Genomic DNA, 13131 nt, shown 5'->3' with positions numbered 1-13131 from the left:
TTCAGAGTCCGAGAAGTGTGCAAACTGTGCTGCTTCACTGGATTTTGCTAGCACGAATTCCTCAGTGTATTAACTGGAGAAATGTGTTCCTCTAAAACTCAGTGGGTCTGATTACACCTGGCCGGATTTGGATGCAGCATCAGATTTTAAAAAAGCACGCGAGTGGTGCGCGCGCCACAGCGAGACATCTGTTTTGCATTATCTCGCACGCGTCTGTGCACGATAATGGAAAACAGATGTGCCCCGTGCGGGTAACCACAAGCAATAGGCCGTGGGCGGAGCAAAGGCGGGACATGCATCCGCCTTTGCCCAATTGCGTGCTGTCTTTTTTAGAAAGACGCACGCAAAGCCCAATAGCCTATAAAAACCAAAAACACACGCACGAGCATGTGGCGAGCTTTCTCAAGCTCCTTACAAGAAGTCTCGCAAGAGCAGCGCATGCGCGCTGCTACAGGCTCGACCTAAGAACACAAAGTCTGGGAATAAAGAGTTTAAATCTGCAGTAAAAAAATATGGAAGAGCAGGCTGTTGGGAAGAGATATGAAAAAATACAAGGAAGAGAAAGAAAAAGTAAGGCAATGTGGTAAGAGAGCTACAGAAAGAGAGGGGTCAAAAGAAGAGAGGCGAACTGCAGAAAAATAGATGGGAAACAAGGAGACGAGAAAAGGAGAGGTAAAAAAGTGACTACAGAGCAAGGTAGGAGAGATACAAAATGACATAGGAAAATGATATTGGGAAAAAGACAATAGCTACCGAAATACAAGAAGAAAGTGGCAGAGATAGAAAAAAATATAATCAGAGAAAGAAATAAGGATTGGTTTGAGACCGAAAGGGAAGGGCTGCTTAGAAACCGCTGCCAAGCCCGATAACCCACCCTTCAGACAACAAGAAAAATAGCAATGGTGGTAACTAGGTGCTTGACCTAGCCCTCTGCAGCCCTATGGTGCAAAGGGATTCCTACTGTTCAGGAGTCTCCTTCCCAGCCCAAGGACTTTGAATATGCATAAGGTTCAGGAATCTCAGGAGCTCCCAAATACATTTTGCAGAGGTCCCTGTCATTGTGTGCTGTGTCACCGATGGGTGCACGATGTGGAATCCAATGGCCAGGAAGGCAGAAGCATGAATCCGAATATCAATGAACAAGGCACTAGGAGAGGGCTCCATGATGCTCAAGAAGCACAAGTACCACTAGAGAGGCTGGGTTGGATGCAATCACTAGCTGTCTGCTCTGTAGCCAAGTACCTCCTACTTGTTGCTCTCTGCTACCTACTACTCCTTCGAATAATCGGCCAGCATCCTATAACATCAGACAATCCTTCTCAGGCCCTTTGAGCTCTCCTGGACTTTAGCCACTTAATCACATAGGACCACCTTTAATATCGCTAAAGCAAGGGTCAGTATGCCTTAGTAACAAGAGAAAGTAATACCAAATGTGAGTGGAAAACAATAAAATCATCAAATTGTCTTAGAAAAGAACTGCAGAATGTGTTGTACACTTCAAAGTGTGAATATCCATGATTCTTTCTCCTACACACCATCGGTAGAAAGCTGATGGCGTATTGAGGCCCCCCTCTTACCTGCTAGTGCTTTGTGTTCCTGCCTGCGGATTGTTGGTCCCTTTCACCGCCCTTTCAGTGCCGAGTTTGTGCCCGTCTCCCGCCGCCGCGTTACCAGCCATCGCGGCCGCGGAGGGGAGACGGGAACTACACACCCCAGCAGCCCTAGCGGCTGGAGACCCGCTGACCTGCTGACGCTGATTTTCGCGCCAGGAGGCGCATAAAAGATAGTTGCAGACCCGGCAGAGCGGGCCCCCCTCTTACCTGCTAGTGCTTTGTGTTCCGGCCTGCGGATTGTTGGTCCCTTTCACCGCCCTTGCAGTGCCGAGTTTGTGCCCGTCTCCCGCCGCCGCGTTACCAGCCATCGCGGCCGCGGAGGGGAGACGGGAACTACACACCCCAGCAGCCCTAGCGGCTGGAGACCCGCTGACCCGCTGACGCTGATTTTCGCGCCAGGAGGCGCCAGGAGGCGCATAAAAGATCGTTGCAGACCCGGCAGAGCGGGCCCCCCTCTTACCTGCTAGTGCTTTGTGTTCCTGCCTGCGGATTGTTGGTCCCTTTCACCGCCCTTGCAGTGCCGAGTTTGTGCCCGTCTCCCGCCGCCGCGTTACCAGCCATCGCGGCCGCGGAGGAGAGACGGGAACTACACACCCCAGCAGCCCTAGCGGCTGGAGACCCGCTGACGCTGATTTTCGCGCCAGGAGGCGCATATAAGATCGTTGCAGACCCCGCGACGCGGGATCGCGCTCGGGTGGCGCCGGGTTAAGCCCGGGACAAGGGCGGGACCGTCTGTGGCTGTCAGGGGCCAGAGGAGGCCGGGCCGGGCCACCCCCTTTATATTTTGTGATAAGACCACTATCGCAAGGTACTGTGACATTTACATTTGTTGGGACTATTAGTGTTGCTGTTGCAAGTTGTGGATTGAAGTTTGTTGCACAACATTGTGCACTTCGTACCCTATCGTCCCAGGAATATTGGTGAATCACAGACTTGTGCTGATATACAATCCTTACTAATTTGTGTTTTAAATAAGGGTTGTGTCGTGGTCTATTCTTGTCTTTTAGCGCACGTGTTACGTGTAATGTTTAAATAATTGAAACCATTTCATAGTAAGTGCTATTTTAATTTCAATTGGCTGTTTTTGTTTGTCATATATTTTATCTATTGTATTCTTAGGCAACATGTCCAAGTCAACTGGGACCCCTCGCCCCACTGTATCGACACTTGATAATTATTTGGTCAAAGTTTTAGACAAGATCAACAGGGAACGGAGATTATCTCTGGGTCTAGCTAGTAACGACAGACCGGAGATAACGAGCCAATCAGTTCTTGCTGAGATCCACCCTTTTGATGATATCCAAGTCTTGGCCCCTATAGTCTCTCCAGTGAGGGAGGGTACTTGTGTTATTGAGCCAACTCAGGTCTCCCCGCTAGAAGCTGATGTCGCAGGGGTGTCTGATACTCTTAGGTCTTCCAATGATATCGTTGTTGTGACCCCCGTGGTTCCTAATATACATAGGGTGTTAAGATCAGGGTCACATCTCAACAGACCGTTTTTTTCTAAAAAAGGGGACCGCAAAAGAAAAAAGAACATTGTTTCTGTTTCTAACACAGGCCCCTCTGAACATATCTGTTCTAATAATGAGGTTCATTCTACCCATTTGACATTAGCTCCCGACCAGCTCGAGCTGCTAATTGGTATGATTGACAGTAAGTTAAATAATATTATCATACCTCTTTTAGATAAACTCGAGGCTTTATCTAGGGAAGTGAGCAGATTAGGCGAAATGGTACAATCCGGTTTAAACTCTAACAATAGCCCCCAATTGCCCGTTGTGGCAAACGGGAATGTAGGCTTGACCGGTAAAAGCATGCAACCCCCTAATAAGCAATCTAGTAGTGGCCAGCTAAGCGCGGGCACTAATACTTCCACACAGTCAAAGAGTAGGATTATTCCTGCTACTGAACGACAAGGTTGTGTTGGCAATGTAACACGATCTGTTTCTGGGAGTGAACTTAGTGTTATCCAAGCTATACCTGCTTGTCCTATTGGTATCACCCCAAACGTAGATACACATGCCCCGGGAAGTATGACAAGGACATCTGGAAGGGGGATTCTTAATAATCAAAGCCTTTCGCAACCAATTCTGCCCCCTGATTGCGCACCATATGTGGCACTCCTGACTAACGTACCACCCATCAGAGAGGACAGGCCCTACCACTCTGTGGAATCACATGATTCCCTTAAGAACAAAACTGTGGCATGGCTTAACCGTGAATGTGGTTTTCCGGTGGCTATAGCGGATCAGATTTTGGCTACTACTAGAACTAACTGGATTGGAATGTCCCCTAAAAACATTCCTGGGGATTGTGTTATTATAAATTTTAGTTCTCCCCACCTTGCCACGACAGCTTTGATTAGAGCTACGTCCCGCCCTAGTATTGACCAGGGGATTACACTCCGCCCCCTTGGTTTTTTCTATAGTCAGCATATAGAACACTTTTCAATGCACCGAGGGGGAGGGAAAATAAGGAGGGAAGGGGTGTCTAGCTTGGTAAACAGTTTTCAGATAGATACTGCTAACCGTTTTCAATGCTTAAGTGGCTTGGACCAAAATGATTGACAGGAGGACAGTGTTGTTTTAGGATTAATAGAAGAGCCCATATTAATGGACAAGATGGACGTCACTGAAGTCTGTTTGGATTCTGAAATAGAGGCGGGTGTGGTACCACCGGTAACCCAGGGGAACCAAGTCCTATTGGATATAGGCCCAACTGTATGTTTGCCTGGGGTGGAAGAGGCAATTCCTGGGTCAAGTATAATTTGTACGACTAAGGGTAAAGGGGGAGATCCAGTAGGCCACCCTGAGTTACCCAAGGATACCCCCATCACCGTTGCTCCCCAACAGGGCGGTAATTGTATTAATTTGGGATCAGGTATCCACGGCTCCTCCGGATGTTATATTGTAAGTTGGAATATCGCGGGAATTAGATCAAAATGATATAGTCTGGGGTGGACGGAATTTTTAGATCTTTTTGATGTTATCTGTCTACAGGAAACTTGGTGCACCGACTTTAAAGGCTATTGTGGTTTTAATTCATATCAGTTACCCGCTGCTGCCTCAGTATCTGGAAGAGCCAAAGGGGGTCTACTCATTTTGATCTCAGTTAAAGCCCCTTTGTCGGTTATTGAATATGTTCAGGTTGGGGCTCACTCCCAGCTTTTATGGCTGCACATAAGTCGAGGTAGGAACATTCTTTTAATTAATTTTTACAATAATATTTTTAATGATTCAAGGGATCAGCCGGTTAAGGATCTTTTAAGGGCTCTGGTAGACTTCTTTAAGGAATCTAATGAAGCCTTTGATTTGTTTTTGGCCGGGGACTTTAATATTACTACCTGTCCTTTCTTAGAGGTTAAAGTCTGCGGGTTGGTGGACGATCACGAGGATGGGATTCTTCATTTTCAACATAATCAATACGGAGACGCCCTAAATAACCTTCTTGCTACATAGAATATGTGTATTATGGCCAATGAGATAAATTCAAAGGGGGAGATTTGTCCTACCTTTACAGGTCGGGGAACGAATTCAATAATAGATTTTATTTGTATCTCCCCGGGTCTTGAGGCTTGGATTACGGCCCCTAAAGTAATAGACATCCAACTTAGTGACCATAACTGCCTGGTAGTAAAGGCTACGTTATGGGATAAGGATGATGCCAGTACTCTGGGCCGTATTATCACTAGTATTGAGGCCGAACGCCCCAATGGCACAAGACTTAGATGGAAGGGGGACAAGGCCGACATTACGTCTGATTTGATCATCCACAGTTGCCTAGAAGATATTATCGCGATCCTAGAAGATAACTCTGGTTCCCTTGGTTCTATAGAGCATTTATCAATATCAATGCGGCCATCAACTCCAAACTTACAAGTACATGTAAGCACAAGGAGGATCGACCGCGGGGTTGGTTCAACTCAACTTGTACCCTGGCCTTGAGGGAATTGAAATCTGCCCTATCAACCAAACCTAGAGATAGGGGTCTGGTCGTAGACTTAAGAGCCAGATATAAAGAAACCCTCAAACGCAGGAAATTAGAACTCCAGCAGGAGGCATGGGACAACCTGACTAAGGCAGCTGAACTGAATAATTGTTCCCTGTTCTGGAAAACTGTTAATTCTCCATTCCTTAAAGATGACAAAATTCCGGAACTAACCTCGAACGTTATGCAGGCAGAATGGGTCTCGCATTTCTCTAAAATTTTTCAGTCAGATGGTGCTTCTCATGTTTTGGAGAACAGATGGCCGCATCTTTTATTAAATTTTACGGTACCAGAAGTTTTAAATAGCATTCGGGACAGTAAAGGGAGTAAAGCTCAAGGCCCAGATGGGGTACCAATTGATGTATACAAGTTGGTCCCAGAAATATGGGGGCCTTTGCTCACCAATATTTTTAATTCAGCTGTTGGTAATGAAATGCCCCCGACTTGGGAAGAATCTATTTTAGTTCCAATTTTTAAGAAAGGTAATCGTGGGGAAGCCAAGAACTACCGACCAATTTCCCTGCTGGATTCCTCCGTAAAAGTCATGAGCCGAGTGCTCTTAGTGAGATTGGAGGAATGGGTGGAGGAAAACGGTATTTTAGCTGAGAGTCAGTTTGGTTTTAGGAAAGGTCGTGGCACGATTGAGCAGTGTTTAAATTTAGAGCTGCTCATTAGTAAATATACTTTGGCCAAGACTAGCACGATTTACCTCTGCTTTGCAGATCTAAGTAGTGCCTTTGATCTGGTGGATCACGGCATTCTGTGGGCAAAGTTGTTAGAAATGGGGGCCCCGGATGGTATTGTCTTCTTTTTAGCACGCCTATATACCAAACTGAGAGCATGTGTCCGTTATGGATCACAAGGCGAATGTACTCCCATGTTTAAGATCGGTCGGGGAATACGCCAGGGATGTGTGCTAGCCCCACTGCTTTTTATACTTTTTATTAATGAGATTGATTCCTTTCTGAAATCCTTGTCAGTGGATGCTCCCAAAATTAACAATGAATATGTCCCCGTGCTACTTTACGCGGATGACGCGGTTTTAATCTCACGTACACCCTACGGTCTCCAACAGTTGCTGGATGGTTTTATGCAATTTATCAAAAGCAGAAAGTTAGTTTTAAACAAATCTAAAACTTATGTAATGGAATATGGGCGCAGGCAAGGAAAGAAACAGCCCTCCTTTTATATAGAGGGCCATAAGGTCCAGGCTGTGGATAACTTTTCGTATTTGGGGGTTACTTTTTCAAACAAAAATTCTTGGGTAAATGAGCATAAGAATGTATGGTCTAAAATGGCCAGGAGCGCGTATGGAATTTTTACCATGGCAACCAAATTGGGAGATAGGCGGGTAAATGACATGCTGAAAATATTCCAATCACGGTGTGTTTCAATTGCCTTATACGGAGCTGGTATATGGGGCTATGCCCCGGCAGGATCTCTCCAGGTAGAGGAAAATGATTTTTTGAAGAAACTTTTGTGCCTACCAACCTCTGTCTCAAACGCCTTAGTGCATAATGAATTAGGCATTGACTACCTTTCCGATTTGATTTTACTTAGACCATTGACCTTATGGCGCTCCATATGGACCAAAGAAGAGACCTTTCTGTGTAGAGCTATTATCTCTGATTCTTACACTTTGGACCACTACACCAAAATCCCATGGTTAAAGTATGTAACCGATAAATTTCGGAAGATCTACAATATTAACATTACTATGGATCACCATGGGGCAGATATGTTGTCCAAATTTGATCTTAAGCGGTGTTTTCTACACCAGGCTTCTACCAAACGACACCATATTAGCCTTAAGCTTTCATCTTATGTCTATTACCATGAAATGAATGAAGTTGTGGGTTATCAACCTTATTTATCTCAAGTTACCTGGAAGGCACACCGGTATGTATTAACCAGGTTTAGAATGGGAGTAGCCCACAACCTGGTTGCCTTCCCGTTTTTGAACCTACCCCCAGCTGGTCCATGTCCATGTGACAACTCTACCCCCCAAAGCACTGTGCACTTTCTTCTGCTTTGTCAGCTGTATAAATACCATCGGATAGCATATTTAAAACCCTTGTTTGTCAAATTCGGGGTCAAATCATTACGTGACTGTATGTGTTTACTTTTTAATTTGTATCACCCAGATGTGTGTTTTTATACGGCTACTTTTCTTCTTAAATCCATTAATGTCAGGAAAAGTATGCTTTTTTAACTATTTTAAACAATGTTACACTGTTGACTTTTCTACCTCTGTTGTCTTTAATCATGTTGTCTTTTTAACTGTGCTTTTATGAACTTATTTTATGTTCGAATAAAGCCTAATGAAATGAAATGAATGAGTACTTTGATAATTAAGTTTTTTATATTTCACACAACTCCGCCAATACAAACCAGAATTAAATTGCTGGAGAACTGAACATTGTTCCTTGATTTACAGTATTTCAAAAAATGTGCTTTAAAAGTTACCTGTCTTCTACTGCAGTTGCCCCAATCAAATGCATGTCAGTCTCGATGTCGTCGAAAACTTTTGCCATCTTCTCCTCTCTGTCCTGCAGAGCCATCTTGGCATCATCGAGCTGTTTGTTAATTTTTTCGTATTCATTTGGAGACAGTTCTTTGAAAGCCACACACAGTGTCCTGTAGCCATCCTTATTAGGGGAGAAAAGTAGAAGTACTATGTTTACAGACACAGCAAACAGTTTTTTCAGAGCAAATTCAATCTGTTTCTAATGTAAGCCATGAAATGTTCGTTTTTTTTTAATTGGGGGAAAATGTGTTATATAGGCCATACATTTTTTGACATATTAAAATTTAAAGCACAAGATTAGGAACCCCTCAAGGGCGGGGTCTCAACTATCCATAATGTCCCACTAACAGAGGCTCAATGGAATAAATAGAAATTAGAAAAGAAAACACTACAACTGCAGAGTCATCATGTACCCCTAGCAGGTAATAAAACACAGGAATAAAAACAATCATTACACTTCCTATATGTGGGGCTGGAGGCAGGGGGGGGGCAGCGAAGAGGAAGGCACAACCAAGGAAAGCCGGGGGACGCCCATCAAATCATTCAAATGCTGAACGTACAATCATAGCAGAGGTGTTGTAGCTCATGTGCCACTGACCACAGCACATAATACTTGGGTCCTTATGGTCATTTTAAAACCAATTTAAATCCAAAATGAAACATGCTCTAGACAAAATCTTATGTAGTGTAAGGAAATTGGGTGTACTATATGATGTGGTTGAGCAACCTCACCATGTAATCAGGGGCGGCTCCTCCGATATGGCAGAGGACAGCCACTCCAGTGAAAAATAAAATGATAATAAAATAGTTTCCTTATTTTTCTTACCATATTGCCAGCTGAGATTAGAGCAGGGGTGAGGCTATGCTGATGAGTGGCACATCAGCAGAAGAGAGGAGTGGCAGGCACGTATAAGTGGCTTCCTGAGGAGGGTGGTAACACCTTCCTAGCCTACAATCCCTCCTTGTTCTCCTTCATGAGAGTCATTGGTATGTCTCTCCAGGAGGGCAGAAAGCTGTCTCATGGAGCAGGCCTCATTTGTGCCTGGGGAGGTGTACTGCTTGATTTTCCCGGTCTCTCCGTATTGAAGAAGCGACCAATATGACTTCAGTCTCTTTCCATCCATGTCTAAGGACTAGAGTAGTGAATAGGGCCTACCTATCAGACACTTTTGACACAATCCCGTGCTCTTACCCCTAGCTTAAGGCCTATATACATAGCCTAGGGGATAGATTCGTTAGCATTAGGGGTAATCTGTTCTGTAGTAAGGGTATTTCATGGGGCTGAATTCAGGCCTGGTAGGCCTTAAACGGGAGAGATATCATTCACTTCAACATGATCCTGTGTTCTTCCCCATAGATCAGGGTTTGCATACATAGCCTAGGGGATAGATTCGTTAGCATTAGGGGTAATCTGTTCTGTAGTAAGGGTATTTCATGGAGCTGAATTCAGGCCTGGTAGGCCTTAAACGGGAGAGATATTATTCTTCCACTGATGTCAGTTCCATATAGTAAGATGTATAATAGACTGAAGTCAAGGGTGTAATGTAGTGCTTGATTTTCCCGGCTCTTCTGTATTGTAAAGTGACCAATATGACTTCAGTCTCTTTCCATCTATGTCTAAGGACTAGAGTAGTGAATAGGGCCTATCTATTAGACACTTTTGACACAATCCCGTGCTCCTACCCATAGCTTAGGGCCTATATACATAGCCTAGGGGATAGATTCGTTAGCATTAGGGGTAATCTGTTCTGTAGTAAGGGTATTTCATGGAGCTGAATTCAGGCCTGGTAGGCCTTAAACGGGAGAGATATCATTCACTTCAACATGATCCTGTGTTCTTCCCCATAGATCAGGGTTTGCATACATATCCTAGGGGATAGATTCGTTAGCCTTGAGAATAACTTGCCCTATAGTGAGGGTATTTCATAGAGCTGTGTTGAATTCAGGCCTGGTAGGCCTTAAACGGGAGAGACTCCATCTTTCCTCCTGCTCTGGCAGCTTGGGAAGTTTCTAGGTCATAGGCAGTGTTTTAGTTAGGAGGTGTTATTCGCTTGGAGAGAACCGGTTCAGGCCGGCCCTTATCGAAGGATTGTATTCTCCTTCATGCCGAAGACACTACAACAGGCCGGCCGGCTGGGAACGTGTCCTTGGCACGGGGAGGTACAGGAATTTGGTGGGCGGCAGGTTTCGAGCTGGAAATTTCCATGAGAGAATGCACATCTATATTAGTGAAAGTCTGAGGCAGATACTGGCACTTGCTTCTAGACCATAGGCGGCATCTGGCCGTTAGCAGTAAAGCTACTACTTATTCCAGGGAAGACAGATGATGAACCTGAATCTAAAGAGGAGAGAATAGCTGATGAGGAAGAGGTTCCAGTGACTCGGAGAAAAAGAGAAGGGAGTAGATTTGTGACTGCAGAGGTGTGACTTCCAGGCGAAGCCGAGGCGCAGACGGGAAGGGAACCTAGATGACCTTTGAGTACAGACTGCATATAATCAGGTGAAGTCAACCCCTTACTACTAGAGTATACAACTTAACCTTTCACTTTCCTTGCAGGTTGTCTATATATATAATGTATTCTGCGAATGTGCATGTGGCATTTAAATAAAGTATTTAGCTTGTTGTACGTTAGCATGTGTTGTGTACTTTTGTATAGGAGGATAGTCTATTCTTTTAGTTAGAGTTGCCTCAAAATGAACAGAGGTTAATCCTGGTCAGGTAAGTGGTAACTGGATGAGGGGGAAAACAAGCCCCTCGAACTAGAGAACAGGTTGTGTTCAACTAATAGTCTTTGTGTGATCTGATATATGGTAATCCCGATTCCCCTGTCGTGTATCACGGTAATAATAGGATGAGCTTGTGCTAAGGCTGCCGGACTGGTAGGGGATTCTGGGCCTGATTGAGGTCGCGAGATTGTGTGTGTCGCTACCGGATGGGTAGGAGATTCTGGGTCTGACTGAGGCCGCGAGACTGTGTGTGTCGCTACCGGATGGGTAGGAGATTCTGGGCCTGACTGAGGCCGCGAGACTGTGTGTGTCGCTACCGGATGGGTAGGAGATTCTGGGTCTGACTGAGGCCGCGAGACTGTGTGTGTCGCTACCGGATGGGTAGGAGATTCTGGGTCTGACTGAGGCCGCGAGACTGTGTGTGTCGCTACCGGATGGGTAGGAGATTCTGGGTCTGACTGAGGCCGCGAGACTGTGTGTGTCGCTACCGGATGGGTAGGAGATTCTGGGTCTGACTGAGGCCGCGAGACTGTGTGTGTCGCTACCGAATGGGTAGGAGATTCTGGGTCTGACTGAGGCCGCGAGACTGTGTGTGTCGCTACCGGATGGGTAGGAGATTCTGGGTCTGACTGAGGCCGCGAGACTGTGTGTGTCGCTACCGGATGGGTAGGAGATTCTGGGTCTGACTGCGGCCGCGAGACTGTGTGTGTGTTGTTGCGATCGCAAGGCTGTGAAGCCTTGGTATAAATATATAATAGGAATTCCCTGTCCTTAGGTGGTACATATATATATGTGGTTATTTAGGTGTAAAAAGACCCTAGGGAGGGGGGTAACGTTCTGATTTGGGTCAGAAGGGCTCTGTAGAGCGGGTTCTATCTGGAGGAAAAACCAAAGCAGAACAGGAGGGACAGGAGTTTTAACAGCAACAGAGTGGCAGCTTTGAAAAAGCTGCACACTGCAACAAGTTAAATTAATATCAACTTGAGATACAAGTCATACTTAATGTAATGAGTTATTTGATACCTTGGAGTGCCTACTTTGGTCGCACCATTCAGGAGTTAGCACAGGCGAGGGGGCAGCATGTAACCCTGCACAGTAAAACTGCAGTTTTGAGTGTTTTACTGTCCAGACATGCAAAGTACATGTCCTGCCTGTGTCACATGTTGCACCCTGTCTTTAGGGCTCAGTAGGCGTCCCAGAGGAGTGACTTACACACGTTCAGGGGAAGTGGTGGCTTTACCATTGCTTTCAATAGCACAGTTGCGCTTGCAGTGGACAACTGCTCCACAAGTCTGCAGTGGCGGACTTGTTTTACTCAAGTAACCTCCTGAGTGGCACAATCAGTGCTGGACGTCCTAGGGTACCACTCTAACAAACATGTACTTGGTACCAGGGTACCATTTACTAGGAACGTACAGGTAAGTTAGCCATTTCCAATTGGGTATAGCCAATTCCATATACACTTTAAGGTCAGGGCACTAGCATAGAGGTCAGGATAGCAGACCACAGTACACTCTGAGACTAACAACCAGCAGCATCAGTCGAAAAATACTAGGGGGAGACCAAACAAAAATAGGCATTTCCTTACATGTAGCAAGACTGGTAGAAAAGGCTTCTCTTCTGCAGGATTTAACACATTTTGAAAATTAATTCAAAGCGTTCTGTGTATCTCTCTCTGTGTTCAAATACTGTATTCCATGTAATGGTATCCACTGTGATGCCGTAGCTGCAGGGCTTAGGTGTTCAATTCATATTACAGAGAAACTCTAAGGAATAAGAAGCCTGGGCGTTAACAGCAATGTGCTGTGCGTATCAGCCTAATCTACTCTTTTGAGCCAGTGAACAATGAGGTGCATCTGCTAGCCATGGCGGTGACCACAGAATCGGGATGTGGGTGACTTTGAACATAAGTTGAATAAAGAATCCTCCTTTATATATTGGTATGAGCAGAATCATTAATTCTCTTACAGCAACTCTTCTTGACTACATCTCAAGAGAAAGTCAACATTCCCTTGCTGACAACTGTTGAAGAAGTCTTCAACTGTTAGGAACAAAAGCATGTTTCCACATCATGTGTATAATGATGAAACTTCTTGACTACCACAGAAGAGTGGCTAGATTAAGAACATACCAAATCAACGTCAATGGCACAATCTTTAGAAGGAGGGAGTCAAAAGAATATGTTCCTCCTCAGAAATCAATGTCATTGGGACTGATGTATGAGACAAGGCCAGCACTTAGCTTAACGCTGACAGTATTGTGAGGCTTCTTCCCTTG

At 45.2% G+C, this 13131-nt stretch overlaps 1 protein-coding gene across 5 annotated transcripts in view; it reads right to left on the bottom strand.

Annotated features, from left to right (window-relative positions):
* ATP11C (ATPase phospholipid transporting 11C (ATP11C blood group)) overlaps nt 1–13131 on the bottom strand; it is an 804025-nt gene that overhangs the window by 141279 nt on the left and 649615 nt on the right. For all 5 annotated transcript variants that reach the window (XM_085607959.1, XM_085607958.1, XM_085607957.1 and 2 more), the window contains exon 18: nt 8067–8248. In XM_085607959.1, coding sequence (XP_085464085.1) covers nt 8067–8248 — 182 coding nt within the window. The remainder of the gene's footprint in view (nt 1–8066; nt 8249–13131) is intronic.

The sequence above is a fragment of the Triturus cristatus genome, chromosome 5_2, assembly GCF_964204655.1.
Source record: "Triturus cristatus chromosome 5_2, aTriCri1.1, whole genome shotgun sequence".
Taxonomy (NCBI): domain Eukaryota; kingdom Metazoa; phylum Chordata; class Amphibia; order Caudata; family Salamandridae; genus Triturus; species Triturus cristatus.
The sequence above is the reverse complement of the archived record's forward strand: the minus strand, read 5'-3'. Positions and strand labels throughout refer to the sequence as shown.